The 25,963-nt window shown below is 56.1% G+C and overlaps 3 protein-coding genes across 11 annotated transcripts in view; 2 read left to right on the top strand and 1 right to left on the bottom strand.

Moving 5' to 3' along the window:
• LMTK2 (lemur tyrosine kinase 2) overlaps positions 1-12,483 on the top strand; it is a 75,136-nt gene extending 62,653 nt beyond the window's left edge. For all 3 annotated transcript variants that reach the window (XM_042240708.1, XM_042240709.1, XM_027961881.2), the window contains 3 exons: positions 7,624-7,756; positions 7,965-8,201; positions 8,972-12,483. In XM_042240708.1, the coding sequence (XP_042096642.1) occupies positions 7,624-7,756; positions 7,965-8,201; positions 8,972-9,000 (399 nt within the window). In that variant the 3' untranslated portion in view covers positions 9,001-12,483. The remainder of the gene's footprint in view (positions 1-7,623; positions 7,757-7,964; positions 8,202-8,971) is intronic.
• Positions 12,484-13,839: 1,356 nt separating this feature from the next.
• BHLHA15 (basic helix-loop-helix family member a15) lies at positions 13,840-17,551 on the top strand. The gene is made up of 2 exons (XM_027961129.2): positions 13,840-13,899; positions 14,561-17,551. Exon 2 carries the CDS (start codon positions 14,618-14,620, stop codon positions 15,176-15,178), a length of 561 nt encoding a protein of 186 aa, XP_027816930.1. The 5' UTR covers positions 13,840-13,899; positions 14,561-14,617; the 3' UTR covers positions 15,179-17,551.
• Positions 17,552-17,644: 93 nt separating this feature from the next.
• The window catches only part of TECPR1 (tectonin beta-propeller repeat containing 1), a 28,719-nt gene continuing 20,400 nt past the window's right edge, over positions 17,645-25,963 (bottom strand). For 4 of the 7 annotated variants that reach the window (XM_042240702.1, XM_027961127.2, XM_042240703.1 and 1 more), the window contains exons 17-25: positions 23,007-23,103; positions 22,853-22,932; positions 22,215-22,271; positions 21,630-21,810; positions 21,200-21,335; positions 20,341-20,433; positions 19,548-19,654; positions 19,269-19,388; positions 17,645-19,105 (exon numbers count right to left, since the gene is read on the bottom strand). In XM_042240702.1, the coding sequence (XP_042096636.1) occupies positions 18,962-19,105; positions 19,269-19,388; positions 19,548-19,654; positions 20,341-20,433; positions 21,200-21,335; positions 21,630-21,810; positions 22,215-22,271; positions 22,853-22,932; positions 23,007-23,103 (1,015 nt within the window). In that variant the 3' untranslated portion in view covers positions 17,645-18,961. Of the gene's footprint in view, positions 19,106-19,268; positions 19,389-19,541; positions 19,655-20,340; positions 20,463-21,199; positions 21,336-21,629; positions 21,811-22,214; positions 22,272-22,852; positions 22,933-23,006; positions 23,104-25,963 lie in introns of those variants that run through there. The other 3 variants (XM_042240705.1, XM_042240706.2, XM_042240707.1) reach the window with 3 other exon arrangements.

Here is a 25,963-nt window from a genome sequence, read left to right as displayed (position 1 = left end):
GTGGAGTGGGGCGAGAAGGGATCCCCTGGCCTCAAAGTTGTGTTTTGTCAAAAGCTGTTTAAATTCTCGTGTGCCTTTCTTCACCTTCTCGGTGCACTTGAATTGTTCCCCTCACAGAGCGGATGACCTGTAGGTGGAATAACGAGAGTTATGAATTGTGTGTTGTGAGCAGTGTGGGCAGGCGCTGGGGAAGATGTCTGGGGGTCTCGTTGCAGCAGTGAGGTGGACTCAGCCCCTGTGGAAGCCGCCGCCTGGCCTACGGAAGGGCTGCACTTGTGTGGTGACTTGGTGGGGAGGGCGTGTTGTTTTGATGGGTTCTGGAGACCAAGCAGGATCGCATAAGAGCCAGACTCAAGGCATGAGAACAAAGGTACGGAACTTGGGTGTGAGGCACGCTCAGTAGGTGTGAGATTTGTCATAGAGTGGAAAAGTGGGTCAGGTCCCAGAGAAAGTCCTGAAAATCTTCTGCAGTGGCCAGTTGGTCCCATGCAGCTTCCATGGAGTCGTAGCTGCCCGTGGGTTCAGACTGATGGCTGGTAGGTTCCTTCCTGCTCTTGCTGTACAGCTTCATGAGCCTATTTTGAGGTGGTTTGGTTTTTAAGTGGTTTGAGTTCCTTAGCTCCAGAGTTTTCACTGAGCATCGTGGGTTTTGGCAGCTCTGCCTCGGGTATTTCCCCGTTGGCTCAGCGGGTGCTTGGTGATCGCTGACTCAACTTTCTTGTGACATCACAGCCCAGCAAGTGAATGTCTGGGTGCCACCCTTCCCACGCAGGGTCTCCTTAGCTTTGCTGTGCAGTGGGGGTCTCCCAGCATTCCTCACGGGCCCTTCCATGAGCCTGGTGGCGTGTTTGACCCTGCGCTTTTGCACTGCCCCCTCTGGTCTCAGAGCATTCCCAAGGCCGTCACAGTGGATGGTGATGCTTACTTGCAGGTAAGGTGACATACGGTCACACCATCAGCCTGTCAGCATCCCAGTGCTGGTCACTATGACAGCAGGGCCCAGGCCTGGCAGTGTGGGAGGTAGTGTCACAGCCCAGAGCCCCCAGACTCTGTGAGGTCCTGGGGCAGATGGGGGAGCTGGGGATCTGTGTGTTGCATTTCTTTAGTTCATTTGGTTTACAAGGACATGTTCCTTCAAAAAGAAAAAATGCAGTGAGCATAAGGAAGAATACTTTGTCAGGAAAGATTTTTCTTCAATTTAAAGAACAGAAAAACACTCAAGAAAACCAAACTTACCAGTAATTGCTACCGCTTCACTCACATACGCACACCAGAAACTAAGCGCTGAAAAGCATTCAAGAAAACAAAACTTGTCTGTAATTCTTACTGCTTCACACCACCGCCCCCAACACACACACACGGGAGTGCTCTCCATAAGGGCCTCCTTAGAGTAATAGTACTCTCCCATCCCCACAAAGTCCCTGGTTCCCGCACATCCCTCCCTTGGCAGCCGCTGAGCTGCTTCTGTGTAAGTGGCAGGAGTGGTGGTGCCGTTTAGTCATTAAGTCGTGTCCGGCTCTCTTAGAACAGAGTATAGCCCGCCAGGCTCCTCTGTCCCCGGGATTTCCCAGGCAAGAAGACTGGAGTGGGTTGCCATTTCCTTCTCCAGGGGATCTTCCCGACCCAGAGATGGAACCCACGTCTCATGTGCTGGGCGGCAGGTCCGCTACGGCTGAGCCGCCCGGGAGGCCAGGCGGCGGGATTAGACCGTGTGTGACCTTGAGTGTCCAGAGCCTCGCTCAGTCTAAAGCGTCAGGGAGTCCCCACCGCCGTGTGTGCATCACTGAGGGGCGTTCCTTTGTGTGGATGTTACGTTTTGTTCATTAATCTGCTGGCCAGTATTTATACCAACTGTTTTTATTATTTTTTTAAATCTTTTTAAAAGTTAAACAGTAAAATTGACCCCTTTTTCTTTGTACAATGCTGTAAAACTTCAGCGTCCGTGTCACACTCCCCAGAACCATGAGAGACACCGCTCCCTCACCCCGGAAGATGCCCCGTGCTTGCTCTTGCACCCCTGATCCCCTCTGTGTCATTGCACATCCCCACCAGCAGCGTGTGTGACACAGCACGCAACCTTGGAGGCTGCCTGTTTCCGCGCGGAGTGCAGTTCCCCTGCGCCGTGGAAGCTGTTGCTTGTTGCAGTAGACCCTTCCTTTTAGACGTGTTCCATCTTGTGGACATGTGATCATTTTAACCATTTACCTGCAAAAACACATTTTGGTTTTTCCGCTTTGGGGCTGTCACAAATAAAGCTGCTTTGAAGAACTGTTGGTAGGTTTTTGTGTGGACACAATGTTTACCTTTTCTGAGATAAAGGCCCAGGAGTGTGATTGTTGGGTTGTATGATGTGTGTGTGTGGGATAGGGAAGCCTGGTATGCTGCGGTCCGTGGGGTTGCAGAGTTGACCTAGTGACTGAACAATGGCAATAGTTGGTTTAGAGCGAGTGTTTAGTTTTTAAGGAAGATGACAAACTGGTTCCCAGAGTGGCTGCATCAGCTTTCATTCCGGACAGCGCATGTGCGATCTCGCTTCCCGTGTCTTGTTTGTTTTGCTTTGGCTGCGCCTTGCGGCCTGTGGGACCTGAGATCCCCAGGCCGGGAACGGACGCAGGCCCGTGGCGGTGAGAGCACCGCGTCTTAGAAATTTCTGCCAGGGAATTCCCATCATTTTTATCCTAGCTTTGCTAACAGATGTGAAGCAGTGCTTCGTCGTGGCCTTAAGCTGCATCTGCGTCTTGGATCAGGATGCTGCCTGTCTCTTCATGTGCTGCTCTGCCATCCATATGCTCAGTGAATGGCCCTTTTGCCCATTTTCTAGTTGAATTCTCTGTGTTCTTTGAGTTTTGGAAATTCTTTGTAAGTTCTAGGTAAGAGTCCTTTGTCAGATATATGGCTTGGAAATACTACTCCCAATCTATAGCTTATCTTTCACAGAGCAAGGTTTTTAAATTTTGATGGATTCCAGTTTATATATTTTTTTTTCTGTTTATGGATCATGCTTTAGGTATCATGTCTAAGTTCTTCACCAAACCCTAACTCCTGAATATTTTCTCTAAAAGTTTTACATAGTTTTGCATTTTTCATTTAGATCTGTTACACATTTTGAGAGTTTTTGTATAATGTTTAGGTTGGGGTTCATTGTTTTGTGTCCAGATGGATGTCCACTTGGTTGAAAAGACTGTTCTCTATCCATTGAATTGCTTTTGCACCTTCATCAAAAGTTAAATGGCCATATTTTTTTTTTTAATGGATCTGTTTCTGGACTTTCTGCTCTATTCCATTGATCTGTGTATCTTCCCTCTTACCAAAATTTTGGCTTCCATTTGCTCCTTGCCAGTATACAGAAATGTGGTTGATTTTTATATGTTGACTTTCTATCCTGCTGACTGATTTATCAGTTCTAGGAATTTTGTTTTCAAATTCCTTGTGGTTTTCTACACAATCAAGCATGTTGCCTGCAAATAGGAACAGGTTTGTGTATTTTTTGCAAACTGTATCTCTTTCATTTCTTTTTCTTACCTTATTACACTAGCTTCCTAGCAGTGTCCTTCCAGGACGGTGTTCAGTAGAGGGTTTACATAACATTGATTGATTTTTCAATATTTAATGAGCCTTGCATTCCTGGAAAGTAAAGCCCACTTGGTTGTAAGGTATTCTTGTTACATGTTTGATTTGCTGGATTTAATTTGCTGGTTATGTTGTTGAGGATTTCATGAGGTCTGCATATTGGTCTGTAATTTTGGGGGGTGTTTTACTACTTGGCTGACTCTAGTCTGGTGCCGTCTTTGGTTTGGTGTCAAGGTAATGCTGGTCTCATAAAGCGAGCTGAAAAGTCACAGTCGATTGAATAACACAGGTTTGAACGGTGTGGGTCCACTTACATGTGGGTTTTTTCACTAAACACCTACCAAATACTACACGATCCAAGATTGGTTGAGTCTGTGAATGTGGAACCTTGGATATCAAGGGGCAATGGTACAGTTACAGGTGGATCCTCAGCTGTGCAGGAATCAGTGCCCTCGCCCCACGGGCATCAGTCAGGGGTCAGAGCTGTATTCCCTCCTCGTCTGGGAAGAGATTGTGCAGATTTATTGATCTCTCTCTGAAGAACTGCTTTTGGTTTCATGGAATATTTTCCTTTGTTTTCTTTTTAATTTTATCAATTTCTATTTTATCTTGTGTCTTCTGCTTGCTTTGGATTTATTTTGCTCTTTTTCTAGACTCTTAGAGTAGAAGCAAGGAATTTGAGACCTTTTTTTTGTTCTGTTGTTAACATTTAATGCAATAAGTTGCGTTTTTCATTCAAAATATTTTCTGATTTTCCTTGAGACTTTCCCTTTGACCCAAGGATTATGTATTTTAAAAAATACTAATTAATTTTCAGGGGTTGGAGGGTGTTTTTTTTTTTAACCTTTCTGTTACTGATTTCTGGTATAATCTGTTTTGTTCAGAGAACATGTTTTGTAGGGTTTTAATTCCTTCATATGTGTTGTTCCGTTTGCAGAGCCAGAATGTGGTCCATCCTGGTAAAGGGTCCATGTGCACCTGAGAATGTGTGTTTCACCTCTGGTGGGCGGATTGCTCTAAATGTCACGTGGTCTTGGTTCCTTTCTCCTGCACTGTTGCTGATGTTTCTGCTTGTTCTCTTCCTGAGTGAGAAGTACTCGTTGAAGTCTTTGGCTGTGATTACGGATTTGTCTGTTTCTCTTTTCATTTCTGTCCATTTTTGCTGCGTCTGTTTCTCATCCTCTTGTTAGCTGCATACACGTTTAAAATCATTGTATCCTGGTGAACTGCCCTTTCTGTCATCCCGTGACGTCATTCTTTATTCCTTCGTCTGATAGTCATAGCGCTGCTCCGGCTTTCTTTTGGTTAGTGATTGCATGCTGTCGCTGTTCTTCCGTCTCTGTACACCCCTGCATCCTTGTAGTTAACAGGAGCTTCTTCTGAATAGCACGGTTAGGCGGCTTCTAAAGTCTCTTCTGAAGCTTGTCGCCGTTTTGTTCGTTGTTTGGTCATCAGGTCACGTGCAACCCCCTGTGGCCCCGTGGCCTGAGCCCGACACACGCCTCTGTCCGGATCTCCCAGGCAGGAATCCTGGAGTGGGTTGCCATTTCCTCCTCCCTTTTGTCTTTTACTTGGTATTTTTAGGCCACGTACGTCTAATAGGATTATTCAAGTTTGGACAGAGGTCCACTGCTTTATTCAGTGTTCCTGTTTGTCCCACTGGTTCTTCATTGTCTCCTTCTCTTTTGCTTTCCTTTTGGTAATCGGAACAGTTTTTAGTCTTATCTTTTATTTATTGCATTTTTTACTATATATCTTCTTTACGTGTAGTTTCTGGAATATTCTTGGGGTTACAATGTACGTACATTTCACGACCTCCTTAGAATCGGTGTTTTACCATTTCAAGTGGAATGTAGGAACTTCCGTGCTCTGTTGGCCCTTCGTCCTCTCCTAGACCTTTTCTTCAAGTGGTCCAGAGTGTCTTATGTTTATTCATTGAACACCCCATCACACAGCACTCTCTGCTTTACTTCCAGTCATCAAACATGCTTTAAGAAACTGAAGAGGAATAGGGTTATATTCACTCAGGTAGTTACCACTGTTCTTTGTCCATTCCTTACGTTCCAGCTTCCTTTTTGTTATCATTTCCCTTCTGTTTGTTTGGCTTTTTTTTTCCCCCCACAAATTCCCCTGGTTTTTCTTCACCTGAGAGTCTCTGTATTTCACACTCATTTCTTAAGGATATTTTTCCTGAGCATGGACTCCTCAGGCCACAGTGTTTCCTTTCAGCATCGTCTCTGACTGCCCTCAGGAGTCTTTGTCGTTCAGGAGTATGATTATGGGTTTCTGGATTACAGGCATAGATTTCTCTGTTTCATTTTAAGATTATAGAGCTTTCTGAACGCGTAGTTTTGTGTCTTTCAGCAGGTTTCAGAAGTTCCCAGGCATTATTTCTTACATACACATATATATTTTATGTATATATATATTTTATTTTATACCACTCTGTCTCTGGGACTCCAATGTTATACGTTTTGGTCTCTCTCATATAGGCGCTTCCCTGATGGCTCAGTGGTAAAGAACCTGCCTGCCAATGCAGGAAATGTGAGTTCGATCCCTGGTTTGGGAAGATCCCCTGGAGGAGGAAATTGTAACCCACTCAAGTATTCTTGCCTGGGAAACCCCACAGACAGAGGAGCCTGGCGGGCTACAGGCCATGGGGTCGCAAAAGAGCTGGACACGACTTAGTGACCAAACAACTAGTCTGGAGGCCCTGAGGCTCCATCCCCTCTCCCCTCCAGTCTCTGTTCTCGCTGCTGTTCAGGTTGGATCGTTTCTGAGGATCACATGCGCACATCATGTCCTCTCTGACCTCCATCCTGCTGTTGAGTCCAGCTAGTGATCCCAGGGACAGGGGAGCCTCGTGGGCTGCCGTCTACGGGGTCACACAGAGTCGGATACGGCTGAAGCGACGAAGCCGCAGCAGCAGTGAAGTTTTAAATTTTGATGATTGTATTTTTCTATTCCAAAATGTGCATTCTGTTATTTTTACACTCTTCTTGCTGAGACGTTCCCATTCACTTCCTGAGTGTTTTCCCTTACTGTATGGGGGCGCGTTTATAACAGTCTTCTTCAGGTAATCCTAGCATCTAAGGATGTCTTGGCTGGCATCTGCTGGTTGTCCTTTCTCCTGTAAATCCAGGTTTTCCTTATTCTTTGTTTGCTGAGTGACTCTCGATTGTACCTTGTATTTTTTCATTATCCGATTCTTTGTCTTGTTTATAGACTCTGTGGAGAATGTAGATATTTTCGTGCTAGAAGGCATTGACCCAGTTGGGTTCAAGTCGCGAGTTCCACTCAGCCTCCCTGGGTCTGGGGTCCCCTTTCAGAGCCTTTGCCGTGCTGTGAGCCTGTCCTGGGCGTGTACCGCCCCTTGGCCAGACTGGGCCTTGGCAGTGGTCCCCCCGCAGTTCCACCACCAAAGCCTGGTGAGCTGCTTGGGGTCAGGCCTGCCCTGCGCAGCCGGGCTGAGCCCCCTGCTCCCTGTGGAGCCCCTGGGCCGTCCCGTGTCTTGGGCCTCCTCTTTTTGGTTCTCCTGCCAGAGCATGGGATTTGGGTTACTACACTGCCCTGTGTGGCTGCGAGACCAGAGGACCGGGGGGAAAGGCAGCGGGGGTGAGGGTTCCCCTGCCCTCTGCTCCCGCCTGCTCCTCCAGCTTTAGACGAAGCTCACTGCCCTCTGGATCGCAGGCCCCGGGGTAGCCGGTGGTGGGAGCAAGAGACGGGGGAAAGAGAAAAATCTGGAATTTCCTCTCTTTTCTGAGCATCAAAAAACCCCCTTCTGCATCTGGAGCCAGAACCCAAGTGTCGGGGGTGCGGTGGGCAGGCAGGCTTGGTGTCCTCACTCCAGCGTCCTCCTCGCCCTGCCCACTGCCCTCCTCCGCCTCCTGGAGCCACTTGATGTGTCTGCGGGGGTTTCCGAGCCTGTCCAGCGGGAGGGAAGGGGTGTGGGCTCGCCCCCGCCTGCCCCAGGGTGGGAGGCACGGGTCACAGCTGCTCAGCCCGCCCCCGAGAGCAGGCGTGGGCCGACGGGACTTGTGTTGGGTTTTTCAGGAAACCCCGACCAAAGAGCTGGGCCACTGTGGGGGAGCCGCACGCAGCCCGGAGCGGAGCAGCCCCGCGCCGGCGGCAGGCTCCCCGCACCTGAGCCGGGGCCTGAACTCCGAGAGCTCCACCGACGAAGAAGGTACCGCACTCGGGGGGCTGGCTCAGAACGCAGCGGAAGATCCGCGGGGTGTGAACTGTTCCTGAGGATGGCCCCACATACCGCTTTCAGGGACCCCCCTGACCCGGGCGGGGGCCGGCCTGCGCGGGCGCCCAGGGTGGTCTGTGGGCCCCTCCCCGTGCTCCGCTCCTGGGCGGGGAGAGGAGGGTGAGTCCTGGCTTACTTGCAGGCGGAGGCTTCGAGTGGGACGACGACTTCTCCCCAGACCCTTTCCTGTCAAGGACGAGTCACCTCCTCAGCTCCAAGCCGGCGCTTCAGACCTCCAAGTACTTCTCCCCGCCGCCGCCCCGCAGCGCGGAGCCCAGCTGGCCGCACGCAGCCCCCTACTCCAGGTTCTCCATCACCCCCGCCAGCATCGCCAGCTTCTCGCTCACGCACCTCACAGATTCGGACATGGAGCAGGGAGGTGAGGAGGCCGAGGTGCTGGGGCGGCGGCCTGGCTGAGGGGCTGTCCCGGCGTCCCCGGGAGCGTCGTGCAGATCCCTCTGAAGGGCTCACAGCCCCGTGCTCCGGGGCCTGTCCTCCGCTTCCTGCTGGCTCTGCCCCACTGGGCCGGGGGACCAGAGCTGCTCCCCCCTTTCTTCTCCCTTTTCCCTTGCTGTCAGCTCCCGTCTCTCCCCCCGCCAAGGGAAGGGCTCTGAAGAACACTTAGCTGTGATGTTGGCCTTGAGCCCAAACGCACTGGGGCCCTGCCCTGGGAATGTTGATTTTACCATTATGTCCTGGTCTTTGCGTGACACCAGGAGGCAGGGGGAATGGGCAGGGCCCGTGGGGTGGTCGCTGGGCATATGGAGCTTTTTCTCCCCCACGGCTAGATCGGAAGATAGCGGTTAGTAGGTAGACTTTCTGATGTGGTGTCTGCAGATCAAACAATAACTCTGAAACACAAAGACCGCTTGTTTGTCCCCGGCCGCGCTGTGCTGATTAGATAGCAGCCGTCACCCCTGCTCTGCCGGGGCAGATGTTCGGGGCCCCGAGCCCTGACACGGAGCCGCGTGTGAGTGCGCACACGTGTCAGCCGGAGCACCCGCAGGTGCCGAGGGCAGCCGGGCAGGTGGCTGGGGGCCGCCCTTTTGGCTTCAGTTCCTCTTTCTGCAGCGAAGATCAGACGCCATCCATGCTATTTTTACCTTTGATGATCTGTTTAAAAACCCAGCTTTGCTTGCTCTCTCCTAGGAAGCAGCGAAGACGGAGAGAAAGACTAGGCAATGCCTAGGCCCCTCGGACCCAGGTTGTTCTGGCGGCAGTGTCCCGGGCCAGGACGAGGCCGCCGGCGCCCGGCCAGTTCTCCTGCACCGGCTGCCACCCAGGCCTCCCCTGCCCACTGGAAGGGCCGACGTGGGGGCTGTGGGCTCCAGGTGGCTTCCGGTTCCCACGTGGAGTGTCCTCCGCATCCACACCTGTGTGTCCCGTCCGTGTGCAGGGCCCTGCGGACCACAAGGGGAATGGCACCAGTGAGCCATATTTATTGTTTTTAAAGAAATCACTAATTGCTTTCTGTAATTGCACTGTGGATAAATGTCCTAAGAGTTCCTGATACTGTACAGAATCTTAAATTATTCAAGGAAAATAAGGCAGGTCAAGCTGGTGCTATCCACTAGTTTGATTTTTTTTTCTTCTGTTTTATAGTTTGTTTGCTCTGCATGGTACTCGTAAAGCTTAAGTATTTTGAGTGTTATGTTGTCTTTAGAAATTGTTGGAATTGTACATATGGTACTCTTTCGTAAATGATAAATGATTCTGAATGTTAGTATTTTATGTTCTTATAGGAAATATTTTTGATGAGTCGGAAAAGACTGCGCTGTTTCGTTGATTGAATGAAACACATCTCTGTCTGTTCTCTATAAGGTGGTCTGTCCCTGTTACAGATGAGGCTTCTCTGAGGAGCTGACGGGTCTTGCAGCCCCCTGTATGATTCTCCCACTTGCCCCTCCCCCGCCTTTCAGAAAACCCTCTTGGTACAAATCATGGGTGGTTCCCAGAGCCGGCTGCAGCTGGCACGTCCAGCGCCTTCCCTGCTGGGGCCTGAGTCCCCTGTGTTGGGTTTAAGCAGTGCAGGTGGCGGTGGCCCGGGGCCCCTGTGGTCACGCCTGCCTTCAGGGCCACAGAAGCTGCTCCACGAAGGGCTCTGGGAGCCAAGGCCTGTCTGGGCTCCTCCTGTCTGTGCACTTGAGGTGTTGAGCTGCTCACAGCCCCCAGAGCCAGTCCGGATCACGTCTTGCCCGGGTGAGGCTGGTGCCTGGAACCATGGGTACTCACTACACCCCTCGACTGTGAGGGGGGACACGGGACACCGGGGAGCCGCCGCAGGCAGCGTGTCCTCCCTGTTGGGGCCTGGGGCGGCCCGAGTGGCCGTCACCCTGGGCTCACCTGCACTGACCCCTCCCTTCTGTGTTAAGCCCCCGGTTCTCCCCTTGCTCTGAAAGGACCAAGCCCGTCCAGTGCAGTGCCGTGGTGTTGGCCAGAGCCCGGCGTTCGTGGCAAAAAGTGGACCTCACCCTTCGGTCCTTGAGTTCTGCTTTGCCTGCAGCATGGCAACCGGTGCGGAGGGAGGCTGGCATGTGGGCAGGGGAGCCCCGGAGCATGGGCCCCGCACGCTGGCCGCTCCCCTGGGGGTCTCCTTGTTGACGTCCTTCCCTGGTGTTAGCACGACGCCGGGCCGACCCTCCAGGCCTTGGGCTGTGGGCAGGGTGTCGGGCCCCGATGCAGCTGTGTCCACTGGCGAGAGTTTCTGTAGTACGTCGTGACCTTCGTTATCAAGTCGGGCTTGCTCCCTTTTTATACTAGCAATAACTTTCCAGAGCAGGCCAACTCCGGGTGGCGGGAGCGCCCCTCCCCTCCCCCGTGTGAGCCCGGCATACTGCCAAGCTGGACCTGGGGGCGCGTGTGTCGAAAAGACAGCTAACAGGGCATTAGGAGGTAATTTTGCCAAAACTGTTGTAACTCTTAATTTCTTGCTATGGAGACTTCCTGTGTGTTCTGAATTTTTACATCTACCAATCTTGGTTGAAAGAAAAATGAGACGCAATTACACTAGTTTATGTTTTTTTTTTTTTTAAATTATAGGTTTAAGGAGTTCAGCTCTAATGACTAAAATCAAGCAGATCCATAGTATATATAGTCTTATACAGTCAGCCCAGGGTAAATTTATTGATTCTTTGGGGCTGTACATTTTTCAGTACGATTAAGGAGATTTTAACAACGTAATTCCCATTTTAATTTAAGGTCTGTATCACTCATAAATTGCCAAAAACATTTTATACGAGGGGGTGGGGGCAGGGTTGGAATAGTAGGTCTTAGTGTGGTGTTGCATGGTTGGGAAGACTTTATATTTATAATAAACACGTGAATTAACATGTTCTTCTGAAAAATCTCAAGCAATACACAGGAAATGATGTACAGGAAATTATGTAGATTAAAATTTTCAGCCCATTTTTGAGATGTCAGCACATGCTTTGCTGTTTGATTCAGTTTCGTTTTACTCAGTTGGTTACCAGTAGTGGGTTTCTAAACCACTCCTGTTCTCAGTTACGCAGTGGAAAAACATCGGTGGAATTCTCGAGACGATGTCGGTGAGGTTCATCATACCTGGTTCACAACAGTATTTCCTGACCTCCTTTGGGATCTCTTACTTTGGTGGAGTTCACATGTCTTAAACCCCACGATAATCTATCCTTCACCTCCTTCCTAGCTAGGTGTTAACTTGTGTTATCCAGTGACTCAGTCACAAGCCGGAAAGAGAAGGGTGGGAAAAGTGCTCCCCCCAGATCCTCCTGAGACCCGTCTGCATGTCTGGGTGAGAAGCTGTTCATCTTGAGGCTGAAGAAGCTCCAGGAGGCTGAATGGAGAACAGAGCCCATCTGTTCTATTTTTAAATGTGCAGGCGATTGTTTCTATGGAAATGGATTTATCTCAGAAAAGTCTTTTTCTCTGTCTTGCTGCCATAAAACGCCTTTCAAAACCTCTTCCTTTTATCACCACCTCCCATGGGGTGTCTCTGGGGTTAATGACTTACGGCATGTTTGTCCTGAGGGCCCGGGGGCGAGAGAGGCAGCTCCTGGTTTTCTGAAAGTTCCAGAAGTGAACCGTGTGTGAGGCTGCAGATGGGGGCTTTGTCACCGGGGGCTTCGTCACCATGGGCTTCAGAGGATTAGCCTTCTGAGAGGTAGCCTTAAAACAAGAGTGGGTGTACACAGTTACTTCCGATTTAAAACCTCAGAAACATGTTCCTAAGTGGTAAGGGGGGAGGGGGCGGGTTTGGCTCAAGTTTTGGCTCTCGAAAAGGAAAGCTCTCTTTAGTTATAAAAGTGAATTCTCAAAAGATGTGTTGACAGTATTGAATCACCAACAACCTGTTATGTGAATGGCTGGAACACAGTTAAGTTCAGGTTGGCACAGGCACAGACAGATGGCAATCACAGCCCGATGTGCGTAGCCACTGCTTCATCCCAGCTGCCGGCGCCCCGCAGGGCTGTCCCACCTCCAAGGTTTCACTGTTGTGCTTAGACTCAGTTGTAAGAGGTTCACGGCAATATAACAAGTTAATGAACTTTGAGTTTAAATTGTGTACATTTTTAAATTGTAAGATTTTTACTGTATATTGATGCATAGTGTGATTCAAATAAATTGCTTGTAATTTAAAAACTATTTAATATTCAAAATAAATATAGTTATATATTTATAAACTCTGTTGCTGCACCGATTCTGTGTGTTCCACTGTATGAGTCCCGAGGTGGGTGGCCTGGCCCTGCCCTGGAGGATGCTGGGAACCTGAAGCCCTGGGTCCCTTGCTGCCCTAGTCCCTAGAGACAGGATGCCCTCTGCTGTGCCAGACCTAAACCCAGCCCCTTCCACCCTCCCTAGAGCGAGATTTGTATAGTCACTGGGGGACAGGCGCATAGTGTTTGCATTGCTGTAAAGTATCTGTAATTCAAGGTGTTTGCACTTATGGATGAACTTCAGAAGCATTTTAATTTCGGAGATCCAGCCTCTATGGAGCTCTAATAAGCCCAGTGGCTAATCAGCTCAGAACCGCCCTGAGTGGCCCCCTCTTAATGTCCTGGTCCGAGCTGCCACCAGCTGGGAAGTCAGCCTCCTTGTACCGAAACAGGGGTCTGGCCCCCGGTTGGTTCAGGTTACATCAACTGCGGAGTGGCCCTGGGGAGGTAGATGGACGAGGCCTGTGAACCCCCATTCAGAGAGCCCAGGAAGGGCAGCGAGGGACTCTGTCCCCGACGTGCGGGGACAGCGGCGACCCTGGGCCTGCAGGGCCCGAGTCCGGGAGGGGCTGGTAGCCCACGCCGAGTGCCACTGTGGGTACCACTCGCCCTCCGGCTGCCTCCCTTCAGCCCCCAGGAACCCCTGAGCAGTTGCTGCCGTTAACACCTTTTAGTGCTGCCAGTCAAAGGTGAGGAAGCTGAGGCCAAGGGCGATTAAGCAGAGCAGGTAGGTGGCAGCCAGTTTTGACCTCAAGCGGCTGCGCCCCCGGAGACCTCCGAAGGAAAACCGCTGACCAGTTGTTGCCCGGTGATCCGCCCACCGGCGGCGGAGTAGGTGCCCCCGGGCAGCTTCCGTCCCCTAGCACCTGGGCCGGCGCCGCGGGCCTGGCGGGGGGCGGGTCCGCAGCCCGGGGTGCCGCGGGGGTCCTCCCGAAACGTGGGGTGAGCGCGCGGGGGCGTCGGGGCTGCTGTTCTATCAGGGCGGCGGCCGCGGCCTTTTGGGGACCCTAGCATTACTGCCAAACGGCTGCTCCCACGAGTTTGACTTTGGCTCACAGCGCCACGGCCGGGTGCTCCCCCTTCGGGCGGGCTCGCGGCGAGGCCTCGGGCTCCCATCCGACCCGCGGGCCGGGCTGCGGAGGCCAGAGCTCCTCTGGGCCGGGCCGGGCCGGGCCGGGCCGGGCGAGCCGGGAGGCGGCCGCGGGTTCCCGGCCCGCAGGTGCGCCCCCGCCCCCGCAGCCGGGCGGGACGCACGGACTCCGGCCCCGCCCCGCGCCCGCCCCGCGGGCTCATTTACATGCGGCCGCCGCCCCGCCCGGGGCGCCTAAAGCGACGTGTCCTTGTCCCCCGTGGGCAGCCCCAGCGCGTGCGGCCGCGGATCCCCAGGTAACGGGGGTGGGGGTGCGGGTGGGGCGGCGGGGAGAGGACCCTGGGACAGGACCCGGGGTGGTGACTGGCGGGAAAAACCTGAGTCGGGGGTCCGGGTCTGCAGCGCCCCCACCCCCCGGGGCCGCGGCCGTCCATCCCCGTGGTGAGCCTGGGGACTGCTGCGGCCTCTGGCCACCGTCCACCTCTGACCTCCCTCCCGACAGCCGCCTCAGGTCCACAGCCATTCGGGCACCAGTGTCCCTGCGTGTGTGACGTCTTGGGGGCAGGACGGCGAGCATGGTGGGGCCGAGCTGCTGTCTGGCCATCCGGGCAAGCAGGAGGCAGCGTAGCCTCTGGCGGAGAGGCTGCACCTCTGGGTGGTCTCAGCAGAGTGTCAACCGGCCACCTAAGCTCAGGAGGCCCTCAGGCGGCAGTGAGGGGCATGGGGCCTGAGAAAGGCCTAGGAGCAAAGCGTGTCTCCCACAAGATCAGGAAAACGCCTGAGGGGTCAATGTGAGGTCTAGCGGGGCTCCGGGGGTGGGGGTGGGGTGGGGTCATCTCAGCGCCGCGAGGTGAATGGGACTCAGGGGTCACTGTGCAATGAGTGGTCGGTCAGCTGCTGTTGAATGTCCCCTGGCCTGCTGAGTGACTGCAGGGTGGCCTGTGTTCTGGATTTCAGCTCCAAAGGCCCGCTTCCTCTGAGAGCCACCACCTGCAGGACAACTAGTCTGGAGCCATGAAGACCAAGAGTCGGCCACCCCGGCGCCGGGCACCTCCACAAGACCCAGAAGCCACCCCGGGGGAGCGGACGCCCGACAGGCCACCGCCGGGTTCGGGTGGGCCGGACGCGACCAAGGCTCTGCGGAGCCGGATGGCGCGGGCTCAGGGGGCGCGGGCGGAGGGCGGGCGCCGGCGGCCGGGGCCGGGGGGCCGGCGGGAGAGCAGCGTCCAGCGGCGGCTGGAGAGCAACGAGCGGGAGCGACAGCGCATGCACAAGCTGAACAACGCCTTCCAGGCGCTGCGCGAGGTCATCCCACACGTGCGCGCCGACAAGAAGCTCTCCAAAATTGAGACCCTCACACTGGCCAAGAACTACATCAAGTCGCTGACCGCCACCATCCTGACCATGTCCAGCGGCCGCCTCCCGGGCCTGGACGGGCCGGGCCCCAAGCTCTACCAGCACTATCAGCAGCAGCAGCAGGCTGCCGGTGGCACGCTTGTAGCCGCCGAGGCCCCGCCGGAGGGCCACCTGCAGAAATACTCCACCCAGATCCACAGCTTCCGCGAGGGCTCCTAGCGCGCTGCCCGGGCCCCGGCCCTCCACGCCCAGGGCTCGGGCCCCCGATGCTGAGCACCTCCCCGGACCCGCGCCAGCCCCCCAGGACAAGGCTGGGTGAATCGTGGCCTGGTCCAGGCCGCCACTCTGGACATCACAAGGCCCAAAGCTCCTCCAGGTCCCAGGACCTGCTTTTTCATCGTGTAGGCAGGAGCGGGCCGGCCTTGGTCACTGAATCCTCATCACTCCCGCTCTCCCCAGGCAAAGGGAGATTCCATGTACAGGGTGGCTTGGGTAAGTTCCCCAGTTACTGCTGAGACCAGGGGCCCAGGGAGGGGGTTTCCCCCGACCCACACCACAGCCTCCGCATCCTGGGTAAACTGAGGCACGGAGCAAACAAAGCGCATGACCTAGAGGGGACTGGGGCTGCATGGAGGTGCTTGGAGCCTCTAGTTCAGCGTCTGTAGGTGGAAGCCCTTCAGGTTTCTTCCCACTGATTCTAAAGGGAGCCTGTCTGGCTAGAGGGCCGGGGGTCTCTGCTCCCTCCTCCCGGGTGGGGGCTCTTGACTGTGGAGGGTCTGCGGCCGGCAGGGTGCTGAGGGCTCTGGAGACAGGGCCAGGTGGGAGAGCAGAGACAGAGGCTGCTCAGGCCTTGTTTCCCCGGAGCGGTCGGGGGTCTCCCCCTGCAGGTGGAGGGTCTGTCCCCCCGCCTCCTTCAGGGTCCCCCCAGGTCTGCCGCTCGCTGTTGAATCTGTGGTCCTGTCTGTGGCAGACAGGGGTCTGGGCAGACAGAGGTCTGACAGACTTCAGGATATTCCTGGGTCCTGGCTGTGCTTGGGGGCCCGTGTGGGGCCGCGGGGCTCCCCTCCCCCGCCGGGTGCTCCTCAAAGGCGGGCCTGGGTGGCCTGGCAGGTCTTGGCCGCCTCGGGCCATGCTTCCTCCTGTGGTGTTCCTGCCTCGCCGGCCCTGAGGGCCTGGGTGACTCTGCTCTCAGCCCTGGCAGCTCATCTCCCCTGTCTGGTTGCCCAGGGCCAGCCTGGGGAGGGGACGGGGCGGCCCTCAGGCGGGCACCCCACCCACAGGGGCTGCAGAAAGGCTGGAGCTGGCCTAGAGCCCCCCGGGGCCAGGCTGCTTGTGGGCACTGTGGGTAGGGGCTGAGCCTAGCTAGGGGTGGGGTGGCCACAGCCCAGGACCCCTCACCAATGGACGGGATCAGCCTCCCAGCCCTGACTGTCCGGGCCTCAGCCGCTTCATGTCCTGCCCGTCTTGGCATCAGCCCTGGCTGCATCAAGGGCATCAGGTGGTGCCCCTGGAAACAGCCATTAGGGGCTTCAGTCCCAATTTTCCAGGTCATCCGCCAGCTGGACACCCCCATCCCAGCCCCGCCGCCTGGCCACTGCTGGGCCCCAGGGCCAGGCCCTCTGGAAGGCCCGCCCGGGGAGGCCTGGTCCAGCCCTGGCCACTCGCCCCAGCGGACCTTCAGCATGGGTGAGGACGGACCCCAGGTGCACCTGGCTTGTCCCCCAGGGGAGGCCACTCAGGAAGGTCAGTGGTCAGGGGGTCCACCAGTGCGTGCTGACGTCGAGGGCGACTGCAAGCTGGGGACAGATGGGGCCCCTGTGCCCCTGCTGTGGGTGGCAGGGCCGCCTGGAACACGGGACGGGGAGAACCACAAGCCTACAGGCTCTTTTCTGGCTGAGGAGGCCAGGGCGGGCTCAGCTGGTCCCTGAACTTGCTGAATGAGCCAGCGACTGAGCCGAAAGCATGGGGGTGGGGGCAGCCCAGCAGAGGCTCCATTCAGGAGGTCACACCTGGTGACCAGGGGTCTGTGGGTCACCACCTTGCAGGGCGAGAGCCTTTGTGACTCTGTCCCAAACTGGCATCTGCTTCCCAAAGGGTCTCCAGGGCCCTGTCGTCTCCTCCAAGGGCAGAGCGCACCTGCCTGCCCCGTGGCCATGTCACAAAGGGGCCCGGAAGGTCCCGGTCCAGATTCGGACTGTTGAATATGATATGGGGAGGGGGCTGGGCGAGCCTGCTGGTGGGTCTGCTCCATCGACCCTCAACTTGGACTCCAAGCCCAGGCTGAACCTGCGAGGACACCTGGCCTGGCCCTCCCAGGCTGTGTTTCCTGACATGGGAGAGTCGCACATTCTGAGCCCGGGGCTGGCACCTGGGGCCACAGACCCGCCGGCAGACCAGACCTGCGTGAGCTCAGGGCACAGAGAATCCAGAACTGCAGCTTGCAGTGGGGAAAACCTACCTGGGACTGAACGGCCAGTGGCCCCGCTGTAGTCATGGTGAAAATGTTTCTTAAATGACCCCAGTTTGCTTTCATTTTTCTTAATGGCCTCTTCAGATACTAATGAAGCCAAAATAAACGGTCCCATGGGGTGACTGGTGCCTTTGCCCCATGCTCAAGTGGGTGGGGAGTTGTTTTAATCATAGTGGTAGCAGTAAAAAAAAAAAAAAATTATCATGTCCTTGACATTCTGGCATTAAGTTTTTATTGAATAAAGCATCCAAGGAATCGAGATGGTTCAGTGATGCTGAGCTGGGGTGGAATGGGCACCCTGGAGAACCAGCAATTCACAGCAGAGCAACAGGTGCCACCGTGGAAGCAGCCGTGATGCCCACTTGGAGAGACTTGACAACTTGAGTGTAAACAGATAAGAGGGTGCTGACCCTTCACGAGCTTTCCCCGTGCTGCCCCCCAACTCCCGCCTCTTGGGCTCACTTTGAGGCAACCTGGCAGGGGCCGCCAGCTTTCCTCCAGTGCCCCCCGGGGAGTCAGCTTCTGGGCAGCAAACACGAGGCAGAACAGCGTACAGCTGAGCCCTTCCAGCGGGCCTACCGGGGTGGCCAATGGAGTTGGCTCGTCAGGGTCTCAATATACGCAGAGATGGGACGTGGGTTCGGACGAATCAAATCACCTGGTTGTGGGAGGCCGACTTGAGGCTTCAAGTACACCCTTTTTCTGATAAAAAGCAGCTGTACACTGGGAGTGGGGTCGCTTGGGGGCAGGGTGGGGGGGTGCCTCCCTAGGCCTAGGCTCAGGCCTGCCGCCTCCAGGCTCCTCTCACAGGCCGGTGGTCTATACCCACTCCACCCCCTGCAACAGGATCTGGCTTGAGAGGAGCCCCCTGGCCCCAACCACCCCTGGGGAAGGGCTGGCTGAGGGCTGGGGATGCTGACCTTGCAACTGGACAGTGGGCTGGCGGTCCTCCGTCCACCCTGGGAAGATGACACCCCTCCCCAGCATTTATTTCCAACCCCTTCCTTAACTTAGGAAATGAAGTCCTATTTGTGAGCCCTGTTCTGAGAACTGATCGGGCCCAGGAAAAACCATCCTGAGCCCCGCTGCCATTTTTCTTGGGGGAGGAGGAGGGTCCTGACACCACCTGGGGCCATCCAGGGCTGAGGGGGCTCCCTGGGTCCTCTTCCCTGGGGCAGTGTTCCTGGAAGGCTCCAGGCTCCCGCTGCAAAAGGCAGGAGGCAGAGGAGCAGGGAGCAGGTAGTTGAGGCCAAGGCAACAGGGCCTCCCACTGCCCACCCCACGTTCTCCCCACGGCCGGGGACACGCAGTGTCCACAGAGTTTCACATTTCTGGGCTTTCAGGGCCTCCGAGGCGGCCGTGACCTTAGGCCAAATTCTCTGCATGGACTCTAGAGTCTGGGCCTGGTGACGCCACCCCCGGATCCACGTTTCGGGGTGTTCTGCGTGAGCACGGCTCCGACAGGAAGTTTTGCATCAATGTTGGTCCTTGGCACCCAGCGCTATAGCTGCTCCCAGTGAGGGGAGGCGGCCTCAGCAGCAGACGGGGCCGGGGGTCTCCCATGGGCCATAGGCCACGCTCGGGGGCTGCCCATTCTGCTTGCTGGCTGGCTTCTGGGATGAACTTTCAGGGGCCCTGGTGGTACTGGCCCGAATGGAGAGGTGATCCCAGCCCCCCTGGGAGAAGAGAACGGAATCACCCAGGGCCATGAGGGGGTCAAGGGGCAGAGACTTTCCCTCCAGGGGGTCGGTCCCTCGAGGGGCTCTGCCCAGGGCCCCCCCACCCAACCCCTGGGCGCCTGGAGACCCCGGCCAGCACAGCCGCCCAATGCCTGCTCACCCCGATGCCATAATCCCAGCCCTGCCCCTTGGGCTCCAGGGACTGCACGCCCGTGCGGCGACACACGGTTCCGCGGCTCAGGCTGTGGCTCCCCTGGACTTTGTCAGCGATGACCCAGACCTGAAACAGAGACCTGCTGAAGCCTGCTCCCTCCCTCTCCTTGCGGCACAAGGTCCATGGGGACAGCAGCGGGGGTGGGGAGGACCAGAGCGGGAACCAGACACCCCTAGTCCCCGCCCCCAGGGGGAGCGTCCACCCTCCATCCCCATCTCCCCAGACCTGGTCCAGGGGCCCCACAGACACGTGGCGCACATTGTTGGACACGTGCTCCCAGCTGTCGCCCTGCGGGTGGCTGGGTGTGACCCCCTGGCGGTACCACAGGTTCCCTAGGAGAGAAACGTCAGTGAGAAACTGGTGTGAGACCCTGAGCGTCCGGACCCCCCGCAGGGTCTGCGCGGCCGGGAGGTCTGACTGAGAGACGGGTGGGCAGGGTCTCTCTCTCCATCGGCCTGCAGCCTGGGCCGGCCCTGCCCTCCCAGGCCTGCCTGCACCCCGCTACATCATTCTCGTGCTGGGCTGGGCTGGCACCCTCGTCCTCTGTCCACGCATGAGAACCTGAGGACAAGGAGTCCTTTAAATGACACAGTGACTTGGGCTGGAATAAGAAGGTTGGGTGCCAGCTCCTCACCTTGCTTATCTGTGACAATGACAGGCCAGGAAAGGGCGCGGGCAGAGCCGCTCGGAGGTGGCCTGGGGTAAGGGGCAGGGATGGTCCAGGCCAGGCAGGTGAACTCCGAGTCTCAGGCCTGGGTGGCACCATCTAGAAGATGCCCCTGGGCTGTGGCGCTGTGCTCCGTGCCCTAGGCGCAGGCAGGCCTGAGCACCTGGGGAGGGGCTGTTGCTCCCCACCCTGCATGACTCTGGGGAGGGCCTGTGGGGAGGCCGACCTCAAACTGGCAGCTCTCGCGGGGCTCATGAAGGTCTCATGCTGGGGCTTTGGTGGGCAATGGTCTGGTCTCATCTCATTGGGGTGCTCAGGGAACCTCCTCCCAGGGGATCAGAAGCCACTTGCCATTTTCATCCAAGGCGAACACCGAGGTGTGCCCGACGGACACCTGCTTCAACCTCTGTTTGGGAGGAGGCGGGATGTGGTACCAGCAGTCGCCTGCGGTGGGAGATGGGCTGAGATGGGACCTGGAAGCACCACACCTGTCACCCAGGTGCCCCCAGCACACCTGGCCTTTTCTGCAGCTCGCGGGGTCAAGTGGGTGCAGCCAACCTCTGTCCCCAGACCACGCAGACCACACTGGTGACAGGGCCCAGCGGGAGCTGACCTGGGTCCTGCTGTCTCTTCAATGCCCTGGCCTGCCTGGGGTCTTCCCAAGGCTGTGACAGCTTCTGATGGGCTGCTGGCCCTAACAGGGACAGGAAGGTGCCCGGCCAGGCATGCGGTGGAAACCCAGCCATAGGCTGCTGTGCGAACCCACTGCTCCAGGTGGAGGGCACGGATGAGCCAGCCACCACCCACCCAGCAATCCTTGTGCCGGACGCTGTCCAGATGTCCAGCCAAGAACAAGCCTGCCTGGACTTCGCTCCTGGGGGGCAGTCAAGGCGGACACTGTGGATGGGCCAGGGGGGCGCCCAGGAAGGTCCCTTAAGAGGCAGGAAGCCGAGGGTGGTGAAGTACAGCCCCGTCACCAGATGACCACCCCTGGGTCATCCCAGCAGAGGGGGCGTGGACTCTGGGGGTAGCCCAGCCTGGCCTCATGCCCGGTTCACAGGCGGTGCTCAGTAAATGCTTGTTCAATTAAACGGAGACCCATCAACCGGCTTCCCCCGGAAGCGGAAGTAGCCGTAGCCGCCCGCTGGCGCTCGACACAACATGGCGGCGGCGCGGGCGCAGGGCGTCCGCCTGAGGCGCGGGCTCTCACCGTTGGGCCTGGAGGGGGACACGGAGCTGCGGTAGAAGGCGGAGCCGTCCTTCGCCACGGCCCACACCTGGTAGCAGGCGCCGATGGAGACGGAGGTGAAGGGCTGGTCGGTGCCCACGTGCATCCAGCAGAAGCCCTGAGGCAAAGGAGGGACGCTCAGGGCTGCCCGGTCCCGCCTGTCGCCCGCCCGGCCCCAGGGCGGACGGCTCCTTAGGCCAACCTCGACCTCAGCTCCAAGTGCCCGCAGGCCTAGAGACCCCCTCGGGCCCCGTGCAGTGTCTGCCGGGCCCAGGGACCCGCCTGGGCAGGCCCGGGGAGGCCAGAGCCCAGCCCTACTCCACGGCGGAGGCGCGTCTCTGTAAGAATCCGCCCGAGCCCTGAGGGTGCTGGCGGGCTGGGCAGACCCTGGGTTCCCCCACCGGGTGCCCACCTCGGGGTTGAGCTCGGACACACCCAGACGGCACAGCACGTCCCCCTTGTCACTGATGGCCCAGAGCGCGATGTTCAACCCGCTCCCGTGGGCGCCCGGGCTCTCGGGGATGATGGACACGTCCCTGAGGGCCACGGAGGTCACCTCCAGCCAGGGCCCGCTGGTCACCAGCTTGCACTTTCTGAGCAGCAGAGAGAGCAAAGCCCCGGTCACCCTGGTGGTGCTGGGAGCCCCAGAGCCACCTGCTCTGGACAGAAGGGGCAGCTAGACCAGACCCCTGACCCCGGGAGGACCCAGTGGGCACCACTCTCCTGTGCTGTCTGCCCTGCCTTGGCACCACTCCAACCCAGCCCCCCACCCCCACCCCCTAGGATCCTGCGGGCCCTGCCAATGACATTTCTCTTATTTGTTCTTGAAAACAAACCCTTCAGAAACAGCCCTGGGAGCCCGGGGGCACTTCCTGGGCTGACATTTATTTTGATCCTGTTTTCTCCTCCCCAGTTGTAAATTCCCCTTTTCTTCCACAGGGAGTGAGGCCGAGCAGGGAGGGGCGCGGCCACACCCCCCAGTTACCTGCCTTCTCACCTGGCCCAGCACCTTCTCCTGACGAAATCCTTCATGGTTTTGTACTTGTGGTAAGAGCTGAAAGAGGAAGAAGCTGAAGTCAGCACCATTCTGTGGAATTTTCTAGAAAGCGATGCTACACACTCATTCCTTCTCCTGGGGCCTCAGTGTGAGCTAAGCAGGGGCAGCAGGTAACATAGGACACCATCCTCCTGCTTCAGGGACCTCCAGCCCCACCCAGGCCTCCCTCGGGAGGGTGGTCAGGGTCTCCCTGGGGCTGGGACCTCACTGAGGCCAGGACATGGCAGCTACCTGGAGAGGGGTGGTGGTTTCTAGCTAAGGGGCCTCTGAGCCCTCCCCATCCCAGGCCTCATATCGCGCTCTTCTGGGAGCAGTCAAGTTCAGGGCTTGAGGTCAAAGGGAAGGCTCAGATCAGGATAAACCTCCTCCCAGCCAGACGTCATCTGCTTAGAAGCCTCAGCTCAGGCTCTGGCTCGGTCTTTCTCGGCTCCGTCCTCCATCTGAACATGACTTGTGTACCGTGAAGGGCCTGTGCCACTGGGCAGGGTGGAGGGGCTTCGCCTGACTTCACCAGGCCTGACACTCGGAGCCCCAGCCCCCCTGAGGGCCCCTGCCCACAGAGAGAGAGAGACGCTCACGCGGGGAAGTCACTGGCGTACTGCCACCCCTCCGGGTCTGTGCCACCGGGGACGCTGAAATCCACGAACCAGTCAGAAACCTGGAGGAACAGGCGGGTCGGTGTGGGCAGACACCCTACTGCAACCTCTGCCCCACCCGCAGCCCGGAGCTCACCCAGGTCCACTGCAGGGACGGGGGCTTCATGCTGGCCTTGGTGCACTCCTGCAGGCCCGTGGCGTCACTCCACATGTACCGGTCGGTGGGCAGACCCCTGCGCGGGACACGAAGGGTAAGGTGACACCAGAGGGAGGGGAATGCAGCACAGCCACCGCCCGCCACCCAGGTGCCTGCATCTCCTGTGGGGTGGGGTGGGGTGGGCAGAAACAGGAGCTCCAGACACCAGCCAGCCAGCCCACCCACCTGGGGCCTGTGGACCCCACCCCCCTTCTCTTGCGTTGTGTGTGGTCGTGTCCTGTGGGCGTGACCTAATTTGGAAAGGGGGTCTCTGCAGAGGGCTTGGCTGAGATGAGACAGTTACTGAGTGGGCTCTACTCCGTCATGACAGCATCCTTATGAAAGGGGAGACTTGGACTCAAGCTTTCCATATCAGGAAGCTGACGTGAAGACCAGGAGAAGGCCATGTAATGACTAAGTGATGCCACCACCAGCCGAGGCCCCCGGAGGCCCCTGGAGCCAGGAGGGAGACTGGAGCAGATCCTCTCCACGGCCCTCATGGGAAAGAGACCTGCTGACACCTGGCTCGGACGCCAAGGCCTCTGGAACCTAGAGGATGGATGCCTGCTGTTGAAGCTATTAGCCCGTGGTGTTTTGTCACAGCCACTCTGCCTGACTGACAGTCCCAGCACACACAGTGCAGGGTGGCCTCCCCGGGTGGCTCTGACCCTGTGGGAGCCCGAAGACCAAGGAGCGAGTGAGGAACAAGGGCCGAGGCAGGCAGGCCAGCACGCTGTGCGGACCCTACACAGGAGGCAGAGCTTTCCAGAGCACATGTAGGCAGTGTGTGTAAGCTGCCTCAGAAGAGCTCAAACCCTGATTTCCTGAGAAGAACAGAGAGACCAAATATTTACACGAGGAAACCCTTTAAACTATCCGTATGAAAGGTCACAAATGGTCCACACATCCACGACTGAGGAGAGGTTAGATAAGCCTGTCCACCCGCAGGGACTGAGTCGGGAGGCTGTCACCCACCATCTCTACGTGCCTGCCTGTCCCCCTTGCTGCCCCCACCAACGGCGGGCGTGGGCACACGGACAAGTAGAAGGGCACTGCAGCGCTGGAAGTGGCTGCTACCTGGTTAGTGGGGCCAGAGCTTATTCTCCGTGTTGCTCTGCATCAATTTGAAAAGAAAGGAAATTTTTAAAAGCTTGTGCCAGTTATCCTAGTATCAAAAATATGAACCATATAAAAATATAAAAATACCATTTTTAAGATATCAAGACCCTCGTCTCGTAGAAAATCACAAAATGTTATTGAAAAGATCTACATAGGACTTCCTTGGGGGTCCAGTGGTTAAGAATCCTCCTGCCAATGCAGAGGACAGGGGTTTGATCCCTGCTGTGGGAAGATTCCACATGCCATGGGGCAACTGAATCCACTTAACCACAACTACTGAAGCCCATGTGCCTCTAGCCTGGGCTCTACAACAAGAGAAGCGACCGCAGTGAGAAGTCTGCACCACAGTGAAGAGTAGCCCTGCTCACAACTAGAGAAAGTCTGAGCGCAGCAACCAGGATCCAAGCACAGCCAGTAAATACATAAAATTTAAAGGTCTACATAAATGAACAGCCGAGTTAGAACAAAGATGGCTGTTGTGATGCAAGGGAGAAGGATAGTCTCCAATAAATGGCTTGGTCACTGGATAGTAAAAGACCAATAACACTTGATGCCTACCTCACAACACACTAAGTACGGGTGAGGGGGTTCTAGACCTAAGTGGATAAGACAGAGGAGTAAAGCTTCTGGAACAAGCTGGACCAATCATGTCCCAGGGGCCTAATCACAACTGTCAGCACAGCCTACAAGATAAGGCTGGTTTTTACATTTTTAAATGGTTGGGAAAAAAAGGACAACGCTTTATGACAAGTGAAAATTCTATGCAATCAAATTTGTGTCCAGATGAAACATCTCATGGAGACAGTGATGCTTATTTGTTTCTGTGACTGCTTTCAAGAGACAGCTGCAGAGTGAGCCGTTGTGACAGACACCCTGAGGCCCACCACACTTGAACTGTTTACTGTCTGGTCCTTTATAGAAAAAGTCTGCTGACTGCTGTTCCAGAGATAGGAGGAGGTATTTATCCCCTTAGGGTTAATGAGATTTCTTAAGAGGGTTTGTGGCTCAGAGGTTAAAGCGTCTGCCTGCAATGCGGGAGGCTTGGGTTCGATCCCTGGGTCAGGAAGATCCCCTGGAGAAGGAAATGGCAACCCACTCCAGTATTCTTGCCTGGAGAATCCCATGGCTAGAGTAGACTACACAGTCCATGGGGTAGCAAAGAGTCAGACACCAAGACTGAGCGACTTAACTTTCTATTGTTATGTAAAAAAGATCATCATTGGACTACATTTAATAATTAAAAGTTTCTGCTTATAGAGTGAATATGTAACAAAGGGCTCATGCCTTCATATGTAAAGAGTACTGGCAAATCAATAAAAAGAGCTCATCCAACCAAAACACATGACAAGGACTCGAAGGGGCATTTTACAAAGGAAAGCGTATCCAAGTGCCATGTATGTGACAGGCCCTTTGCCCATTTAGTTGCCAGGAGACAGCAACTGGAAACAGAAGACACTACTTCATGGTCACCAAAATGGCTGCAACACACAAAAACAGCAAAAATGTGGGGGCGTGCCCTGCTGCCGAGGGTGTGGATGGGTACACCCACTTCGGAGAACTGGCAATTCCAACATCAACTGGGTGTACTGCAACACCACTAGGTCCCCACAAGGTAAAGGACACAGTCCCCAGCAAAACCGCCTCCCTTCACACCAGGCTTCCAACTGACTGACTATAGGCTGTAGGACTCCCACTACCTCAGACTTGATAATTTGCTAGAATGACTCACAGAACTCAGGAAAACTCTCTACTTAGGCCAGAACTCTCATAGTTTTATT

Source organism: Ovis aries, chromosome 24 (assembly GCF_016772045.2).
Source record: "Ovis aries strain OAR_USU_Benz2616 breed Rambouillet chromosome 24, ARS-UI_Ramb_v3.0, whole genome shotgun sequence".
Classification (NCBI taxonomy): Eukaryota; Metazoa; Chordata; class Mammalia; order Artiodactyla; family Bovidae; genus Ovis; species Ovis aries.
Note: the sequence above shows the minus strand (reverse complement) of the source record. Positions and strands in the feature narration are given on the sequence as shown.

Bases quoted from the DNA above. Each gene is read 5' to 3' on its own strand.
- BHLHA15 (XM_027961129.2), top strand. From the start codon at position 14,618: ATGAAGACCAAGAGTCGGCCACCCCGGCGCCGGGCACCTCCACAAGAC.